The following is a 19,785-nucleotide window of genomic DNA, read 5'->3' on the forward strand; positions in this document are numbered from 1 at the left end:
TTTTTGTGTTGTAAAAAGTCACTGACCCTTTCCAAAAAACACACCTGCTGAAAATACACAGGTGTGAACATGTCCCATAGGAAATCATGTTAAATGGACTGTACTGCATTTCTGCAAAGCGCAAAACACAGCAGGAAACGCTTAGGTGTGAGCCTAGTGTTAGGATAATTGCCAGTGTTTTTGTGTTTTTTTTTTTGTACTCAGGATGTTACTGCCAGATTTGTTTTTTTGTTTTCTTTAATACATACTTTTACAATTTTGTACCCATGGTAAACGTAACACTATTATACAGTATGTCCTACTTATCTTTTGATATATCACTCTGTAATTCATGTATGTTGTGGGGGACTTCAACCTTCTCACATCTGCACTCCTACATTTCTCCTGTAAAGATTATATGCTTGCTTGTATCTGTCAATGTGTGACTTATATTTTTTTCAATAAAACCCAGCTTAAAAAAGAAAAAAGAAAAAAAAACAGCAATTTGCTTTTTTGAATAAATAATTAAAGTGAATTTATTTTGTAAAGGTCCTCAGCTACTTTAGTAAATCAATCATAATATTTAAATCAAATTATTATTATTATTATACAGGAGTTATATAGCGCCACCAGTTTGCCCAGCGCTTTACAATAAATGACTACAATTCACTAATGTAGACCAAAAAAAGGTTAACTTTCTGTTGCCGTACTAAAAGAAAGGCGCCACAACAATAATTATGGTAAAATATATTAAATAAAATAAATGAATATATAAACGAGTAAATTATACTTAAATAAGTAGTTCTGGGTTCACTGCTTTTCCCCATCTGCTTATTATGAATATAATTTTGCTAATAAATTACTCCATATTACTAATGAACACAGAAAGAGAAAAAATATTACAATATATCTAATGACTTGTTAAAAAATGAATATTGTTTATCGTCTTTCCTTCAGTCACAAAGAGGTCACCTCCTCCTGCTCTCTAGGGCGAGGTACAGGAACGTTTCTGTTGAGCAAGCAGCTAGTTCCACGATGGACAATCCTGAAGAACTGATTTCTTAGTTTTGTTGCTGCATAAATGAGCAAAATAGAGTGTAGAGCTGGAAACATGTTTCTTATAAAATACCCCCAAAATTGTGACAATAATCCCACATACATTTGGAATAAAAATACTGTAGCATACAAACTAGAGGCCAGGAAAGAGAAAGCAGTAAATGTTATAGTCCTGCAGTAGGTGTCTGTATTTCCATGACTGTTCATTCTTCTGGTGTGAAGACCAAGCAAAATAATAAGTAAAACCGAAGCTATGAAGAAAATGAAGAATAGGAAAATGTTCCACAATACTTTTAAATATTGCATCATTTTCTCTTGCCAAGTATCTGAATTATAATCTTGAGTTGAATTGCTAAAGACTATATTAAGGAAGGTTACAGCATTCCCTGTTGAGTATCCGAAGGAAAAAATGAAAGGGGCAATGATCAGGTAGACAACTCTTCTTGATATGATGGCCTTCAGACGTAAGAAGAAGACGTTGTGAAAAGTGGAGATCCTGAAGTAGAAGAAGACGGAGAGCAGAGTCGATAACCAGATGTTGGAAAGGGCTGTGGATTCCAACATGAGTAAAAAAAAAAAAATAAATATTATACTTGCCTCTGGAAGATAGTACGATAAAAATAAGTCCAACAGATAAGCAATGTGAAAGAAGATCCTTGATATCCCAATAGTGGTGATAATTTTGTCTGCACCTGTTATGGATCTTCCCTTCAGCCAGTCAATGACATTAACAGCCACTATAAATGATTGTATCACCAGACCTGCCAATACTAATATTATAAGCAAGAGAAATAGAGACCGCACTTGTTCTTCAAACATTTCATAATCATCTTCTTCTGAATTCTCCATGTCTGCAATCACATCCAAGAGCTGTGTGTATAAAATTGATAGAAGTGCTCTTTATTCAGTGATAGAACATGACTTCGTTGAATGTATGATGGAAATGGTAATGCAAACACCTTGGCTGTACCAATGGTTATACAAACAAAAGAGCTGAGCGTGAGCAACTTCTTTGCATTTATGATGTAAATAGTTATGCAAACACATTGGCTGCACCGATCTTTACACAAATAAATAAGATGAGCGTAAACTCATGGATGTGGTTATATGATAATATGAGAACATCCAATGGAAAACCTGAGCCTGTTTGTTACAAGTAAAAGGAAACCGCAAAAAAATTCTTAACCACGCGGATATTGGCTACAGATACCAGAAATTGGTTTAATGCCAGTGTAAAGCACATTTATAGCCTAACTTTATCATTTGTTTAACAAAATAATGGTAGTTACATTTTTTTTCATGTTACACAATATTAGCACAATGGTTTACGAAATGCAAAATTTCAGTAAAAATACACTACAGTTCATTTTAGAGCACATATATGCAATATATTACTTCATTTTTGATAAAATATAAAAGACGAGGTTGTGATGAGTTAAAAAAATATCCAACATGCCATGTCATTATTATTATTACTATTATAAAGGATTTATATAGCACCAACAGTTTGCTCAGCACTTTACAATATAACGGGAGAAAATACAGCAACAATACAGTTCAATGCAAGAGGGTTAGGAGGGCCCTGATCCTTGGAGCTTACAATCTAAGAGGGTGGAGCTAGTGGTACAAAAGGCAGTAATGTTTAAACAGCTTCCCGCCCACCCTATAGCAGAACTGCTGCTACAGGGCAGCAGGGCTGTGCAAAATCACGTATATATACATGTGATTTTGTATTTCTGGGCATCGCAATTGGCAGCTTTAGCGTTTTATTTGATTTTGTATTTCTGGGTAGGGGGCGTACAGATGCCAGGTGCGCACCCTACTTACTTTGCAATTGGCAACTTCAACTGTTGATCACTGGTTCCCAGCTGGAGATTCCCCATTGACACCCCACGATCGCCAAGGAACACTTATGGGGGAGAGGTCTGTATCTAAAATATACAGATCACTCCCCTGTCAGCTCCATCACACTGATTTGTATTGCTCTGCATAGCAGAGCAATACAAAGCAGCGTACTTACACAGTAAAACGTACACACTCAGCACACACAATTAGGCTCCCTGCACGCTGGGCGTTTTAATAACGCTGTTAGCGTTAGCTGTGTAAAGTCACATTAAAAACCTCAGTTTTTCAGCATTTTTTCGTATTTTTGCATTAGCGCTTAGCGGCGTTTTGCCACATTGTTTTGAGTTTGCTTATTTTAGTGGGGTTTTTTTACCAAAAAAAAAAATAGTTTTTTGCTAAAAAAAAATCCAAAAATGCTTGTTTGCCATGTTTTGCTGCTTTTTTTTAGCATTAGAGTGTATTTACAGCTAAAAAACTCCTCAAGAAAAACCCACTTGTTCTGGGGTTCCAGCCAAAAAACATCCCTGCCAAAAAACGCTGATTACAGTCTACGTGTGCATGGACACATAGGATAACATGCTGGGGAGTTTACTGGCTGTAGAAAAAAAACACCAAAAGCCAAAAACGGCCGCTGTAAAAATGTCCAGTGTGCAGGAGGACTAAAACAGCACACAGTTAACCCTTTGATCGCCCAAGATTTTAACCCCTTCCTGCCCAGTGCCATTAGTACAGTGTCAGTGCTTTTATTAGCACTGATCACTGTATTGGTGTCATTGGGATGTCAGTGAAAGTTAGTCAGTTCCACCCCAGTGTCAGAATGCCCACCACAGTCCCACAGTCCCGTTATAAGTCGCTGATCGCGACTTATTAAAAATATAAATATAAAAAATTCCAGTATCTTTACTTCATTTGTAGACATTATAACTTTCACATAACCAATTAATTTACGCTCACTGGGATTTTTTTTTTAGCAAAGACATGTCGCAGAATATATTTTGGCCTAAATTTATGCCGAATTTTTATTTTTTTTATTTTTTTTTTTACTGGACATGTTTAATAGCTAAAAGTTAAAAATATAGTTTTTATTCTCAAAAAAAAATGCAGAAGTGATCAAATACCACCAAAAAAAGGCTCCATTTGTGGGAAAAAAAGGACGTAAATTTCATTGAGGTGCAGCGTTGCATGACCGCACAATTGTCAGTTAAAGTAACTCAGCGCCGTATCGCAAAAAAATGGCCTGGTCAGGAGGGGGGGGGGGGGAATCCTCTGGAGGGCAGGTGGTTAATGAGCCCTTGAAATAACAACAAACTTTGATATCCCCCATTTTCCATAGGCAACACTTTAAAAGGGCCTACAGGTCCTTTTAGTTTAGTGTTAACAGTGAGTAATGGGCCTAGGATTATTGCTCTCACCCTGGTGTTCATGGCAATATGTACAGTGAAGGAAATAAGTATTTGATCCCCTGCTGATTTAGAATTTTTGCCCACTCACAAAGAAATGATCAGTCTAAATATCGAAGGTTCGGTGTATTGTAACACTGAGAGACAGAAGAGCAACAACAAATTCAAAAGAAATGCATGTCTAACAAATGATGCACTGATTTGCATGTTCATGAGGGAAATAAGTATTTGATCCCCTTCACAAAGCATGACTTAGTACTTGGTGGCAAATCCATTGTTGGCAATCACAGAGGTCAGATGTTTCCTGTAGTTGGCCACCAGGTTTGCACACATCTCAGGAGGGATTTTGGCCCACTCCTCTTGGCAGATCCTCTTCAAGTTATTAAGGTTTGGTGGCTGATGTTTGGCAACTCAAACTTTCAGCTCCCTCCACAGATTTTCAATCGTATTAAGGTCTAGAGACTGGCTAGGCCACTCCAGGACCTTAATGTGCTTCATCTTGAGCCACTCCTTTGTTGCCTTGGCCGTGTGTTTTGGGTCATTGTCATGCTGGAACACCCATCCACGACCCATTTTCAATGCCCTGGCTGAGGAAGAAGGTTCTCACCCAAGATTTCACGGTACATTGCCCCATCCATTGTCCCTTTGATGCGGTGCAGTTGTCCTGTCCCCTTAGCAGAAAAATACCCCCAAAGCAGAATGTTTTCACCACCATGTTTGACAGTTGGGATGGTGTTCTTGGGGTCATAGGCAGCATTCCCCCTCCTCCAAACAGTTGAGTTGATGCCAAATAGCTCGCTTTTGGTCTCATCTGACCACAACACTTTCAACTAGTCCTCCTCTGCATCATTCAGATGTTCAGTGGCAAACTTCAGGCCTGGACATGTGCTTCCTTGAGCAGAGGGACCTTGCGGGCACTGCAGAATTTCAATCCTTGTTGGCGTAGTGTGTTACCAATTGTTTTCTTGGTGACTGTGGTCCCAGCTGCCTGGAGATCATTGACAAGATCCTCACGTATAGTCCTCCCTGTTCTCATGATCATTGACACTCCACGAGGTGAGATCTTGCATGGTGCACCAGACCTAGGAGACTGACAGTTGTTTTGTGTTCCTTCCATTTGCGAATGATTGCATCAGCTGTTGTCACCTCTTCACCAAGCTGCTTGGCGATAGTTTGGTAGCCTACCAAACTATTCTTTTCACTACCAAGGCCTCTCTGCAGTAGCTCATGGCAGTCCGCTACCTGCCTAGAGCAATATCGGACCATGCTCCTTTGGAGCTACAGCTTAGGACAGCTCGTACTGCAGGATTACACACCTGGCGGATGAGCCCATTCTGGCTTTCAGACCATATGGTGCTGTATAAATACTATGATGATATGAAAACATACTGGCAGGAAGCTGATTGAGATGTTGCACCGTGCCTCCAATGGAACGCCTTTAAATCAGTTACGAGGGGCTTTTACATGTACGGAGTTAAGGCTCTCAAAAAAGCTAATGAATGTAATTTGCTAGAGTTGTCTCAAAAAGTGGTGGACCTGGAAGGAATGTCTCTGACCCCTCTGCCAACAGATATCTCTAATGGAAAGAGGCCCAGAGATCTTATAATATTGCTTTAACTGATAAAACCCAGAAGAAGCTGCTCTATCAAGCATAACACATATTTGTATTCGGGCAATAAAAATGCAAGTCTGCTTGCCTTTTTGGATAGAACAGCACACAAGCCCACTGCTATCCCCAGAATCTTGGATAGTGGTGGCACCCCCCAAACCTATACTGACCTAATTTTAGACACATTCTTACACTTTTATGTAGAATTATATACCTCCCAGGTCACCTATGGTTTAAACTCTCTTGTGGGGTATCTCAGTGGCATTCGGCTCCCTACCCTTTCTATGGAGTGCAGGCTATTTTTAGGCAGTCTGACTACCTCTGAGATTGATAAAACCCTGGGTACATTTGCCAAACATAAGACTCCAGGCCTTGATGGCTTCCCCATCGAATGGTATGTGGCCCATAGAGAACATCTTCAGTTAACTATTCTTGATAAAGCCATCCTGGAGGACAAGAATTTACCCGCTTCACTGTGGGAAGCACTGATAGTGTTAATCCCTAAGCCTACTAAAGATTTGAATTTTTGTGAATCATGTCAGATCAAACTGAGTTTTTTCCTGGACGCTCTACCAATGCTAATCCTTATAGACTCCTTACCAGTCACCCTGGTGCCCCGGATTACCCTAGAGTGCTAATATCTCTTGATACACGTAAGGTGTTTGCTTCTATAGAGTGGCCCTACCTATCTCAGGTTCTCCAAAGGTACAGCTTTGGGGAAGTTTTCCCTACGTGGATATGTATTTTATACACTCAACCGCAAGCCCGTATCAGGCTAAATGGTCAAATCTCTGATTCCTTCCCAATATTCCGTGGCACTAAGCGGGCGTATCTGCGTTCACCTTGCTATTTGCGCTGGCCATAGAGCCATTGACAGACCTCCACTGACTTCCCCTTTAGTTTAGGGAATCGCAATTGGTAACCTGGAAGAACTAGTTTCGCTTTATGCTAATGACACGTTATTGTAAATCTTGGACCCCCAGATTACCACATCACGAGTTCTTGTCCTAATTCAACATTTTGGACAATACTCTGTATTTAAAGTAAATTGGTCCAAATCTAATCTCTTTCTTATAGGTGAGACTCCATCCTTTAGTCTGCCCTCCAATTGCCCATTGCGCATCACCTCCAAATTTAAATATCTAAGGACTGAGATTCACCTTCCCTTGGCTAGGTTCTATGTCAACCTTGCATCTCCTCCTTCTGTACCAAAGTCGCCCAATGGCTTAGGCTCCCATTATCCCTAATGGGAAGGGTGAACGTATTTAAAATGTTTTTTCTCCCAAATTTTTATACAACTTGTCCAATTAACCATTTTTTCACTTTTTAAAAATTGATTCCATTCTCACATCCTTTTTGTGGTATCTTAAAGAGTATATATTTACTTAAGATATTTATCTATGAGGATTCACTGATTATTTATATATTTTTTAGATATGTATGTTTATTTTTTATATGTATTGATCGTGTATATATAATTATTTAGAGCTTCTTGAAAGAGCTTCAGAAATTAATTTATTTATGTAATCTATGTTGTTGCTTGAATTTTTAATTGTTCCTCAGTACTTGGATATGTTCCTTTGTCAGTTAGTGCCTCAGCCACTAACCCATTTCCTTATTTCAGTACAGGTAGATATACTTTAAAACAGAACTATACTCATCTCTGATTCCGCAATGCACTGTCCCGGAGCTCCCTGCCTGGCTGCTGACATCTTTGGGAGGCCGGTTACCGGGTTCCGAACGCTGGCTGATGTCATTGGCCAGGCAGGGATGACGTCACTCCCGTACATGCGTGGGAGTTCCATTAAATTTGACATTGCCGAATTTGTACAGTAAGCTGCGCCTGTGCGGCTCACTGTACAAGAGTGGATAGACATATAGGTAGCTTTAATGCAGAAGAGACACAGCTTGTCTCTTTTATGTAACAAATCCTTCCTGTCCACTTGTTTTTCATTTTTTACCTAGAGTTCAAACATAAAGTATTAGGATACTCTGTTAGGCTAGGTTCACACCTATGCATGTTGCATTTGAGCTGTTTCTGCATTGCGTTTTGCTTTGCGTCTTGCATTTTTGAAGCTTTTTTAATTTTTTTTATTTTTCTTGTTGCAAGGCAAATGTAAAATGCAAAACGCATTAAAAACGCAGCAAAAATGCAGCAAAAACACAATACATGCTTTTCTGCAGCCTTTCCATTGAAGTCTATAGAAACGAAAACACAACTTTTTGTGTTCAAAAAAGTCCCTGACCCTTTCCAAAAAACACACTGGTTGAAAATGCACAGGTGTGCACATGTCCCATAGGAAATCATGTTAAATGGACTGTACTACATTTCTGCAAAACGCTGCAGGAAACGCTTAGGTGTGAACATAGGGTTAGGATAATTGCCAGTTTTTTTGTGTTTTTTTTTTGTACTCAGGATGTTACTGCCAGATTTGTTTTTTTGTTTTCTTTAATACATACTTTTACAATTTTGTACCCATGGTAACTGTAACACTATTATAGAGTATGTCCTACTTATCTTTTGATATATCACTCTGTAATTCATGTATACTGTGGGGGACTTCAGCCTTCTCACATCTGCACTCCTACATTTCTCCTGTAAAGATTATATGCTTGCTTGTATCTGTTAATGTCTGACTTATATTTTTTTCAATAAAACACAGTTTAAAAAAGAAAAAAGAAAAAAAAACAGCAATTTGCTTTTTTGAATAAATAATTCAAGTGAATTTATTTTGTAAAGGTCCTCAACTACTTTAGTAAATTAATCATAATATGTAAATCAAAATCAAATGACTACAATTTACTGAGGAAAACCAAAAAAAAGTTAACTTTCTGTTGCCATACTTAAAGAAAAGCGCCACAACAACAATTATGTTAAAATATAATAAATAATATAAATGAATATATGAACGAGTAAATTATACTTAAATAAGTAGTTCTGGGTTCACTGCTTTTCCCCATCTGCTTATTATGAATATAATTTTCAGTAACAAACAATGTATTTTTATAAGTCACAATGACCTGCGCTATAATAATGTGAAATGAATAAAACAAATAACTTGCTGCCACATTAACCTAAATAAAATAAATTATATAAATCATATTCTGTGAATACTTAATCATAGGGAATCATGACTCCCTATGATTAAGTCCGGAAGTGACAAAACGCGTCAGGGTTTTGGTTAAGCAGCAGCCGGAAGTGACAAACATCGGAACCGGAAGTGACGCGGGATTGTCCGAGATCGAGGACCGGCAGTGGTGAGAGCATTGTGCAGTCTTCCTTCTCTGATATTAGTGACATATTCATATCTTTGGGCTTTATTTATTCAAATGTCTTGTAAGTAATATTCTCAGGCAGAGAATAAATGATTTTACGTGGTACTGCACCATGTCGGGTCTCTACTTTTTATTTTTTATGTGATGTTTGTGGAAAGTATCCGTCAGAGGTACTAATAATATACTGGAGAATTTGGACCATCTCGTGTTGTGTCCTGAGAAAATATCTGTCCTTTGGAGAATTATATATACAAATGGGCAAATGCCAACCATGAGAATGGAAGGCAATTATTTTTGGTGAGGTCACACCTAAAAGGGGAGCACGGCACAACTGAAGAATTATTTTGAATATTCACGTGGTGATTTTAGGAAAATGGAATAATTTCATGTGGTGATCATAAAAGGACTGGAATTTATGGACTTTTCAGTTGTTTATTATATTATGATTGACAGAGCGCCACACTAATATTTTGTATTCACAGAATATGATTTATATATGAATATAATTTTGCTAATAAAACTACTCTATATTACTAATGAATATACAAAGAGAAAAAATATTACAATATTTCTAATGACTTGTGAAAAAATGAAGGTATTATTTATTGTCTTTCCTTCAATCACAAAGAGGTCACCTCCTCCTGCTCTCTAGGGCGAGGTACAGGAACGTTTCTGTTGAGCAAGCAGCTAGTTCCACGATGGACAATCCTGAAGAACTGATTTCTTAGTTTTGTTGCTGCATAAATGAGCAAAATAGAGTGTAGAGCTGGAAAAATGTTTTCTATAAAATGCCCCCAAAATTGTGACAATAATCCCACATACATTTGGAATAAAAATACTGTAGCATACAAACTAGAGGCCAGGAAAGAGAAAACAGTAAATGTTATAGTCCTGCAGTAGGTGTCTGTATTTCCATGACTGTTCATTCTTCTTGTGTGAAGACGAAGCAAAATAATAAGTAAAACCGAAGCTATGAAGAAAATGAAGAATAGGAAAATGTTCCACAATACTTTTAAATATTGCATCATTTTCTCTTGCCAAGTATCTGAAATGTAATCTTGAGTTGAATTGCTAAAGACTATATTAAGGAAGGTTACAGCATTCACTGCTGAGTATCCGAAGGACAAAATGAAAGGGGCAATAATCAGGTAGACAACTCTCCTTGATATGATGACCTTCAGATGTAAGAAGAAGACGTTGTGAAAAGTGGAGATCCTGAAGTAGAAGAAGACGGAGAGCAGAGTCGATAACCAGATGTTGGAAAGGGCTGTGGATTCCAACATGAGTAAAAAATAAAAAATAAATGTTATACTTGCCTCTGGAAGATAGTATGATAAAAATAAGTCCAACAGATAAGCAATGTGAAAGAAGATCCTTGATATCCCAATAGTGGTGATAATTTTGTCTGCACCTGTTATGGATCTTCCCTTCAGCCAGTCAATGACATTAACAGCCACTATAAATGATTGTATCACCAGACCTGCCAATACTAATATTATAAGCAAGGGAAATAGAGACCGCACTTGTTCTTCAAACATTTCATAATCATCTTCTTCTGTTGAATTCTCCATGTCTGCAATCACATCCAAGAGCTGTGTGTATAAAATTGATAGATTTGCTCTTTATTCAATGATAGAACATGACTTCGTTGAATGTATGATGGAAATGGTAATGCAAACACCTTGGTTGTACCAATGGTTATACAAATAAAAGAGCTGAGCGTGAGCAACTTCTTTGCATTTATGATGCAAATAGTCATTCAAACACATTGGCTGCACCAATCTTTACACAAATAAATAAGATGAGCGTAAACTCATGGATGTGGTTATATGATAATATGAGAACATCCAATGGAAAACCTGAGCCTGTTTGTTACAAGTAAAAGGAAACCACAAAAATATTCTTAACCACGTGGATATTGGCTACAGATACCAGAAATTGGTTTAATGCCAGTGTAAAGCACATTTATAGCCTAACTTTATCATTTGTTTAACAAAATAATGGTAGTTACATTTTTTTTTATGTTACACAATATTAGCACAATGGTTTACGAAATGCAAAATTTCAGTAAAAATACACTACAGTTAATTTTAGAGCACATAAATGCAATATATTACTTCATTTTTTGGTAAAATATAAAAGACGAGGTTGTGATGAGTTAAACAAATATCCAACATGCCATGTCATTATTATTATTATTATTATACAGGATTTATATAGCGCCAACAGTTTGCTCAGCGCTTTACAATATAAAGGGAGAAAATACAGCAACAATACAGTTCAATACAAGAGGGTTAGGAGGGCCCTGCCCCTTGGAGCTTACAATCTAAGAGGGAGGGGCTAGTAGTACAAAAGGCAGTAATGTTTAAACTGCTTCCCGACCACCCTATAGCAGAACTACTGCTACAGGGCAGCAGGGCTGCGCAAAATCACGTATATATACGTGATTTTGTATTTCTGGGCATCGCTATTGACAGCTTTAGCTGTCTTTCACTGGGTCCCAGCTGGAGATTCCCCACTGGCACCCCGCAATCGCCGAGGAACACTGACAGAGGAGAGGTCTGTGTGTAAACAATACAGATCTCTCCCGTGTCAGCTTCAGCATGCTATTTTGTATTGCTCTGCATAGCACAGTGCACAGTAAAATGCACACACTCAGCACACACAATTAGGCTCTCTGCACGCTGGGCGTTTTAATAACGCTGTTAGCGTTAGCTGTGTAAAGTCACATTAAAAACCTCAGTTTTTCAGCATTTTTTTGTATTTTTGCATTAGCGCTTAGCGGAGTTTTGCCACATTGTTTTGAGTTTGCTTATTTTAGCGGGGTTTTTTTAACAACAAAAAAATAGTTTTTTGCTCAAAAAAAATCCAAAAATGCTAGTTTGCCATGTTTGCTGCTTTTTTAGCATTAGAGTGTATTTACAGCTACAAAACTCCTCTAGAAACCCACTTGTTCTAGAGTTCCAGCCAAAAAACATCCCTGCCAAAAAACGCTGATTACAGTCTATGTGTGCATGGACACATAGGATAACATGCTGGGGGGTTTACTGGCTGTAGAAAAAAACACCAAAAGCCAAAAACAGCCGCTGTAAAAATGTCCAGTGTACAGGAGGACTAAAACAGCACACAGTTAACCCTTTGATCGCCCGAGATTTTAACCCCTTCCTGCCCAGTGCCATTAGTACAGTGTCAGTGCTTTTATTAGCACTGATCACTGTGTTGGTGTCATTGGGATGTCAGTGACAGTTAGTCAGTTCCACCCCAGTGTCAGAATGCCCACCGTAGTCCCACAGTCCCGTTATAAGTCACTGATCACGACTTATAAAAAAAATAAAAATTAAAAATTCCATTATCTGTACCGCCATTTGCAGACATTATAACTTTCACATAAACCAATTAATTTACACGCATTGCGATATTGTTTTTTTAGCAAAGACATGTCGCAGAATACATTTTGACCTAAATGTATGCCAAAATTGTTTTTTTTTATTTTTTTTACTGGACATGTTTAATAGCAAAAAGTTAAAAATATTATTTTTTTTTAAATGCAGAGGTGATAAAATACCACTGAAAAAAGCTCCATTTGTGGGAAAAAAAGGACGTAAATTTAATTTAGGTGCAGCGTTGCATGACCGTGCAATTGTCAGTTAAAGTAACGCGGCGCCGTATCGCAAAAAATAGCCTGGTCAAGAGGGGGGGGGGGGGGGGGAATCTTCTGCAGGGCAGGTGGTTAATGAGCCCTTGAAATAACAACAAACTTTGATATCCCCCGTTTTCCATAGACAACACTTTAAAAGGGCCTACAGGTCCTTTTAGTTTAGTGTTAACAGTGAGTGATGGGCCTAGGATTATTGCTCTCACCCTGGTGTTCATGGCAATATGTACAGTGAAGGAAATAAGTATTTGATCCCCTGCTGATTTTGAATGTTTGCCCACTCACAAAGAAATGATCAGTCTAAATATCGAATGTTCGGTGTATTGTAACACTGAGAGACAGAATAGCAACAAAAAATTCAAAAGAAATGCATGTCTAATAAATGATGCACTGATTTGCATGTTCATGAGGGAAAGAAGGATTTGATCCCCTTCACAAAGCATGACTTAGTACTTGGTGGCAAATCCCTTGTTGGCAATCACAGAGGTCAGATGTTTCCTGTAGTTGGCCACCAGGTTTGCACACATCTCAGGAGGGATTCTGGCCCACTCCTCTTGGCAGATCCTCTCCAAGTCATTAAGGTTTGGTGGCTGACATTTGGCAACTCGAACTTTCAGCTCCCTCCACAGATTTTCAATCGTATTAAGGTCTGGAGACTGGCTAGGCCATTCCAGGACCTTAATGTGCTTCTTCTTCAGCCACTCCTTTGTTGCCTTGGCCATGTGTTTTGGGTCATTGTCATGCTGGAACACCCATCCACGACCCATTTTTAATGGCCTGGCTGAGGGAAGAAGGTTCTCACCCAAGATTTTAAAGTACATTGCCCCGCCCATAGTCTCTTTGATGCGCTGCAGTTGTCCTGTCCCCTTAGCAGAAAAACACCCCCAAAACAGAATGTTTTCACCACCATGTTTGACAGTTGGGATGGTGTTCTTGGGGTCATAGGCAGCATTCCTCCTTCTCCAAACACGGCGAATTGAGTTGATGCCAAATAGCTCGCTTTTGGTCTCATCTGACCACAACACTTTCAACTAGTCCTCCTCTGCATCATTCAGATGTTCAGTGGCAAACTTCAGGCCTGGACATGTGCTTTCTTGAGCAGAGGGACCTTGCGGGCACTGCAGAATTTCAATCCTTGTCGGCGTAGTGTGTTACCAATTGTTTTCTTGGTGACTGTGGTCCCAGCCACCTGGAGATCATTGACAAGATCCTCACGTATAGTTCTGGGATGATTCCTCACTGTTCTCATGATCATTGACACTCCACGAGGTGAGATCTTGCATGGTGCACCAGACCTAGGAGACTGACAGTTGTTTTGTGTTCCTTCCATTTGCGAATGATTGCATCAGCTGTTGTCACCTTCTCAGCAAGCTGCTTGGCAATAGTTTGGTAGCCTACCAAACTATTCTTTTCACTACCAATGCCTCTCTGCAGCAGCTCATGGCAGTCCGCTACCTGCCTAGAGCATAATCGGACCATGCTCCTTTGGAGCTACAGTTTAGGACAGCTCGTACTGCAGGATTACACACCTGGCGGATGAGCCCATTCTGGCTTTCAGACCATATGGTGCTGTATAAATACTATGATGATATGAAAACATACTGGCAGGAAGCTGATTGAGATGTTAAGGCTCTCAAAAAAAGCTAATGAATGTAATTTCCTGGAGTTGTCTCAAAAAGTGGTGGACCTGGAAGGAATGTCTCTGACCCCTCTGCCAACAGATATCTCTAATGGAAAGAGGCCCAGAGATCTTATAATATTGCTTTAACTGCTAAAACCCAGAAGAAGCTGCTCTATCAAGCGTAACACATATTTGTATTTGGGCAATAAAAATGCAAATCTGCTTGCCTTTTTGGATAGAACAGCACAGAAGCCCACTGCTATACCCAGAATCTTGGATAGTGGTGGCACTCCCCAAACCTCTACTGACCTCCCAGGTCACCTATGGTTTAAACTCTCTTGTGGGGTATCTCAACGGCATTCGGCTCCCAACCCTGTCTATGGAGTGCAGGCTGTTTTTAGGCAGTCTGATTACCTCTGAGATTGATAAAACCCTGGGTACATTTGCCAAACATAAGACTCCAGGCCTTGATGGCTTCCCCATCGAATGGTATGTGGCCCATAGAGAATATCTTCAGTTAACTATTCTTGATAAAGCCATCCTGGAGAACAAGATTTTACCAGCTTCACTTAGGGAAGCACTGATAGTGTTAATCCCTAAGCCTACTAAAGATTTGAATTTTTGTGAATCATGTCAGATCAAACTGAGTTTTTTCCTGGACGCTCTACCAATGCTAATCCTTATAGACTCCTTACCAGTCACCCTGCTGCCCCGGATTCCCCTAGAGTGCCAATATCTCTTGATACACATAAGGTGTTTGATTCTATTGCGTGGCCCTACCTATTTCATTTTCTCCAAAGGTACAGCTTTGGGGAAGTTTTCCCTACGTGGATATGTATTTTATACACTCAACCACAAGCCCGTATCAGGGTTAATGGTCAAATCTCTGATTCCTTCCCAATATTCCGTGGCACTAAGCGGGCGTATCTGCGTTCACCTTGCTATTTGCACTGGCCATAGAGCCATTGACGGAACTCCACCGACTTCCCCTTTGGTTTAGGGAATCCCAATTGGTAACCTGGAAGAACTAGTTTTGCTCTATGCTGATAACATGTTATTGTAAATCTCGGATCCCCAGATTACCACATCACGAGTTCTTGTCCTAATTCAACATTTTGGACAATACTCAGTATTTAAAGTAAATTGGTCCAAATCTAATCTCTTTCTTATAGGTGAGATTCCATCCTTTAGTCTGCCCTCCAATTGCCCATTGTGCATCACCTCCAAATTTAAATATCTAAGGACTGAGATTCAGCTCCCCATGACTAGGTTCTATATCAACCTTGCATCTCCTCCTTCCCTACCAAAGTTGCCCAATGGCTTAGGCTCCCATTATCCCTAATGGGAAGGGTGAACTTATTTAAAATCTTGTCCAATTAACCATTTTTGCACTTTTTAAAAATTGATTCTATTCTCACATCCTTTTTGTGGTATCTTAAAGACTATATACAGTATTTACTTTTTAAGATATTTTTCTATGAGGATTCACTGATTATTTATATATTATTAGATATGTATGTTTATTTTTTATATGTATTGATCATGTATATATAATTATTTAGAACTTCTTGAAAGTGCTTCAGAAATTAATTTATTTATGTAATCTATGTTGTTGCTTGAATATTTAATTGTTCCTCAGTACTTGGACATGTTCCTTTGTCGATTAGTGCCTCAGCCACTAACCCATTTCCTTCTTTCAATACAGGTAAATATACTTTAAAACAGAACTATACTCATCTCTAATTCCACGATGCACTGTCCCGGAGCTCCCTGCCTGGCTGCTCACATCTTTGGGAGGCCGGTTACCAGGTTCCAAATGCTGGCTGATGTCATTGGCCATGACGTCACTCCCGTGCATGCGTGGGAGTTCCATTAAATATGACATTGCCGAATTTGTACAGTGAGTTGCACCTGTGCGGCTCACTGTACAAGAGTGGATAGAAATATAGGTAGATAATGCAGAAGAGACAAAGCTTGTCTCTTCTATGTAACAAATCCTTCCTGCCCACTTGTTTTTAATTTTTTATCTAAAGTCCCACATTAAGTATTAGGATACTCTGCTAGGCTAGGTTCACACCTATGCAGGTTGCATTTAAGCTGTTTCTGCATTGCATTTTGCTTTGCGTTTTGCATTTATTATGCATTTGTGTTCTTTTTTTTATTTTTCTTGTTGCTAGGCAAATTTAAAATGCAAAACGCATTAAAAAATGCAGCAAAAATGCAGCAAAAACACAATACATGCTTTTCTGTTGCCTTTCCATTGAAGTCTATAGAACCAAAAATGCAACTTTTTGTGTTGAAAAAAGTCCCCGACCCTTTCCAAAAAACAAACCGGTTGAAAATACACAGGTGTGAACATGTCCCATAGGAAATCATGTTAAATGGACTGTACTGCATTTCTGCAAAATGCAAAGCGCTGCAGGAAACGCTTAGGTGTGAACCTAGTGTTAGGATAATTGCCAGTGTTTTTGTGGGTTTTTTTGTACTCAGGATGTTACTGCCAGATTTGTTTTTTTTGTTTTCTTTAATACATACTTTTACAATTTTGTACCCATGGTAACTGTAACACTATTATAGAGTATGTCCTACTTATCTTTTGATATATCACTCTGTAATTCATGTATACTGTGGGGGACTTCACCCTTCTCACATCTGCACTCCTACATTTCTCCTGTAAAGATTATATGCTTGCTTGTATCTGTCAATGTCTGACTTATATTTTTTTCAATAAAACCCAGTTTAAAAAAGAAAAAAGAAAAAAAAAAACAGCAATTTGCCTTTTTTGAATAAATAATTAAAGTTAATTTATTTTGTAATGGTCCTCAACTACTTTAGTAAATCAATCATATTATGTAAATCAAAATCAAATGACTACAATTTACTAATGAAAACCAAAAAAAAGCTAACTTTGTGTTGCCGTACTAAAAGAAAGGTGCCACAACAACAATGATGTTAAAATATAATAAATAATAAAAATGAATATATGAACGAGTAAATTATACTTAAATAATAGTTCTGGGTTCACTGCTTTTCCCCATCAACTTATTATGAATATAATTTTCAGTAACAAACAATGTATTTTTATAGGTCACAATGACCTGCGCTATAATAATGTGAAATGAATAAAACAAATAACTTGCTGCCACATTAACCTAAATAAAATAAAATATATAAATCATATTCTGTGAATACTTAATCATAGGGAATCATGACTCCCTATGATTAAGTCCGGAAGTGACAAAACGCGTCAGGTTTTGGTTAAGCGGCAGCCGGAAGTGACAAACATCGGAACCGGAAGTGACGCGGGATTGTCCGAGATCGAGGACCGGCAGTGGTGAGAGCATTGTGCAGTCTTCCCTCTCTGATATTACTGACATATTCATATCTTTGGGCTTTATTTATTCAAATGTCTTGTAAGTAATATTCTCAGGCAGAGAATAAATGATTTTACGTGGTACTGCACCATGTCGGGTCTCTACTTTTTATTTTTTATGTGATGTTTGTGGAAAGTATCCGTCAGAGGTACTAATAATATACTGGAGAATTTGGGCCATCTCGTGTTGTGTCCTGAGAAAATATCTGTCCTTTGGAGAATTATATATACAAATGGGCAAATCCCAACCATGAGAATGGAAGGCAATTATTTTTGGTGAGGTCACACCTAAAAGGGGAGCACGGCACAACTGAAGAATTATTTTGAATATTCACGTGGTGATTTTAGGAAAATGGAATCATTTCATGTGGAGATCATAAAAGGACTGGAATTTATGGACTTTTCAGTTGTTTATTATATTATGATTGACAGAGCGCCACACTAATATTTTGTATTCACAGAATATGATTTATATATGAATATAATTTTGCTAATAAAACTACTCTATATTACTAATGAATATACAAAGAGAAAAAATATTACAATATTTCTAATGACTTGTGAAAAAATGAAGGTATTATTTATTGTCTTTCCTTCAATCACAAAGAGGTCACCTCCTCCTGCTCTATAGGGCGAGGTACAGGAACGTTTCTGTTGAGCAAACAGCTAGTTCCACGATGGACAATCCTGAAAAACTGATTTCTTAGTTTTGTTGCTGCATAAATGAGCAAAATAGAGTGTAGAGCTGGAAAAATGTTTTCTATAAAATGCCCCCAAAATTGTGACAATAATCCCACATACATTTGGAATAAAAATACTGTAGTATACAAACTAGAGGCCAGGAAAGAGAAAACAGTAAATGTTATAGTCCTGCAGTAGGTGTCTGTATTTCCATGACTGTTCATTCTCCTGGTGTGCAGACCAAGCAAAATAATAAGTAAAACCGAAGCTATGAAGAAAATGAAGAATAGGAAAATGTTCCAAAATACTTTTAAATATTGCATCATTTTCTGTTGCCAAGTATCTGAATTGTAATCTTGAGTTGAATTGCTAAAGACTATATTAAGGAAGGTTACAGCATTCACTGCTGAGTATCCGAAGGAAAATATGAAAGGGGCAATAATCAGGTGGATAACTCTTCTTGATATGATGGCCTTCAGATGTAAGAAGAAGACGTTGTGAAAAGTGGAGATCCTGAAGTAGAAGAAGACGGAGAGCAGAGTCGATAACCAGATGTTGGAAAGGGATGTGGATTCCAACATGAGCAAAAAAAAATAAATACATATTATACTTGCCTCTGGAAGATAGTACAATAAAAATAAGTCTAACAGATAAGCAATGTGAAAGAAGATCCTTGATATCCCAATAGTGGTGATAATTTTGTCTGCACCTGTTATGGATCTTCCCTTCAGCCAGTCAATGACATTAACAGCCACTATAAATGATTGTATCACCAGACCTGCCAATACTAATATTACAAGCAAGGGAAATAGAGACCGCACTTGTTCTACAAACATTTCATAATCATCTTCTTCTGTTGAATTCTCCATGTTTGCAATTACATACAAGAGCTGTGTGTATAAAATTGATAGAAGTGCTCTTTATTCAATGATAGAACATGACTTCGTTGAATGTATGATGGAAATGGTAATGCAAACACCTTGGCTGTACCAATGGTTATACAAATAAAAGAGCTGAGCGTGAGCAACTTCTTTGCATTTATGATGCAAATATTCATTCAAACACATTGGATGTACCGATCTTTACACAAATAAATAAGATGAGCGTAAACTCATGGATGTGGTTATATGATAATATGAGAACATCCAATGGAAAACCTGAGCCTGTTTGTTACAAGTAAAAGGAAACCGCAAAAAAATTCCTAACCACGCGGATATTGGCTATAGATACCAGAAATTGGTTTAATGCCAGTGTAAAGCACATTTATAGCCTAACTTTATCATTTGTTTA

The 19,785-nt window shown here is 38.2% G+C and overlaps 3 protein-coding genes across 3 annotated transcripts; all 3 read right to left on the reverse strand.

Annotated features, from left to right (window-relative positions):
• Positions 1 to 936: 936 nt before the first annotated feature.
• Positions 937 to 1,884, reverse strand: LOC149432232 (taste receptor type 2 member 3-like). The gene has a single exon (XM_089665341.1). The coding sequence runs from the start codon at positions 1,882 to 1,884 to the stop codon at positions 937 to 939; it is 948 nt and encodes a 315-aa protein (XP_089521467.1).
• Positions 1,885 to 9,785: 7,901 nt separating this feature from the next.
• LOC149432233 (taste receptor type 2 member 3-like) lies at positions 9,786 to 10,736 on the reverse strand. Its single transcript, XM_089665342.1, has one exon. The coding sequence runs from the start codon at positions 10,734 to 10,736 to the stop codon at positions 9,786 to 9,788; it is 951 nt and encodes a 316-aa protein (XP_089521468.1).
• Positions 10,737 to 18,413: 7,677 nt separating this feature from the next.
• Positions 18,414 to 19,364, reverse strand: LOC149432234 (taste receptor type 2 member 7-like). Its single transcript, XM_089665343.1, has one exon. It carries the CDS (start codon positions 19,362 to 19,364, stop codon positions 18,414 to 18,416), a length of 951 nt encoding a protein of 316 aa, XP_089521469.1.
• Between the last annotated feature and the right edge of the window lie 421 nt (positions 19,365 to 19,785).

The sequence above is a fragment of the Staurois parvus genome, unplaced genomic scaffold, assembly GCF_062004578.1.
Source record: "Staurois parvus isolate SC_StPar_1 unplaced genomic scaffold, SC_StPar_1.0 ptg002181l, whole genome shotgun sequence".
NCBI lineage: Eukaryota > Metazoa > Chordata > Amphibia > Anura > Ranidae > Staurois > Staurois parvus.

What these genes read in the sequence shown, in the direction of transcription:
- LOC149432234 (XM_089665343.1), bottom strand. Translation starts at nt 19,364, where the DNA reads ATGGAGAATTCAACAGAAGAAGATGATTATGAAATGTTTGTAGAACAA.
- LOC149432233 (XM_089665342.1), bottom strand. Translation starts at nt 10,736, where the DNA reads ATGGAGAATTCAACAGAAGAAGATGATTATGAAATGTTTGAAGAACAA.
- LOC149432232 (XM_089665341.1), bottom strand. Translation starts at nt 1,884, where the DNA reads ATGGAGAATTCAGAAGAAGATGATTATGAAATGTTTGAAGAACAAGTG.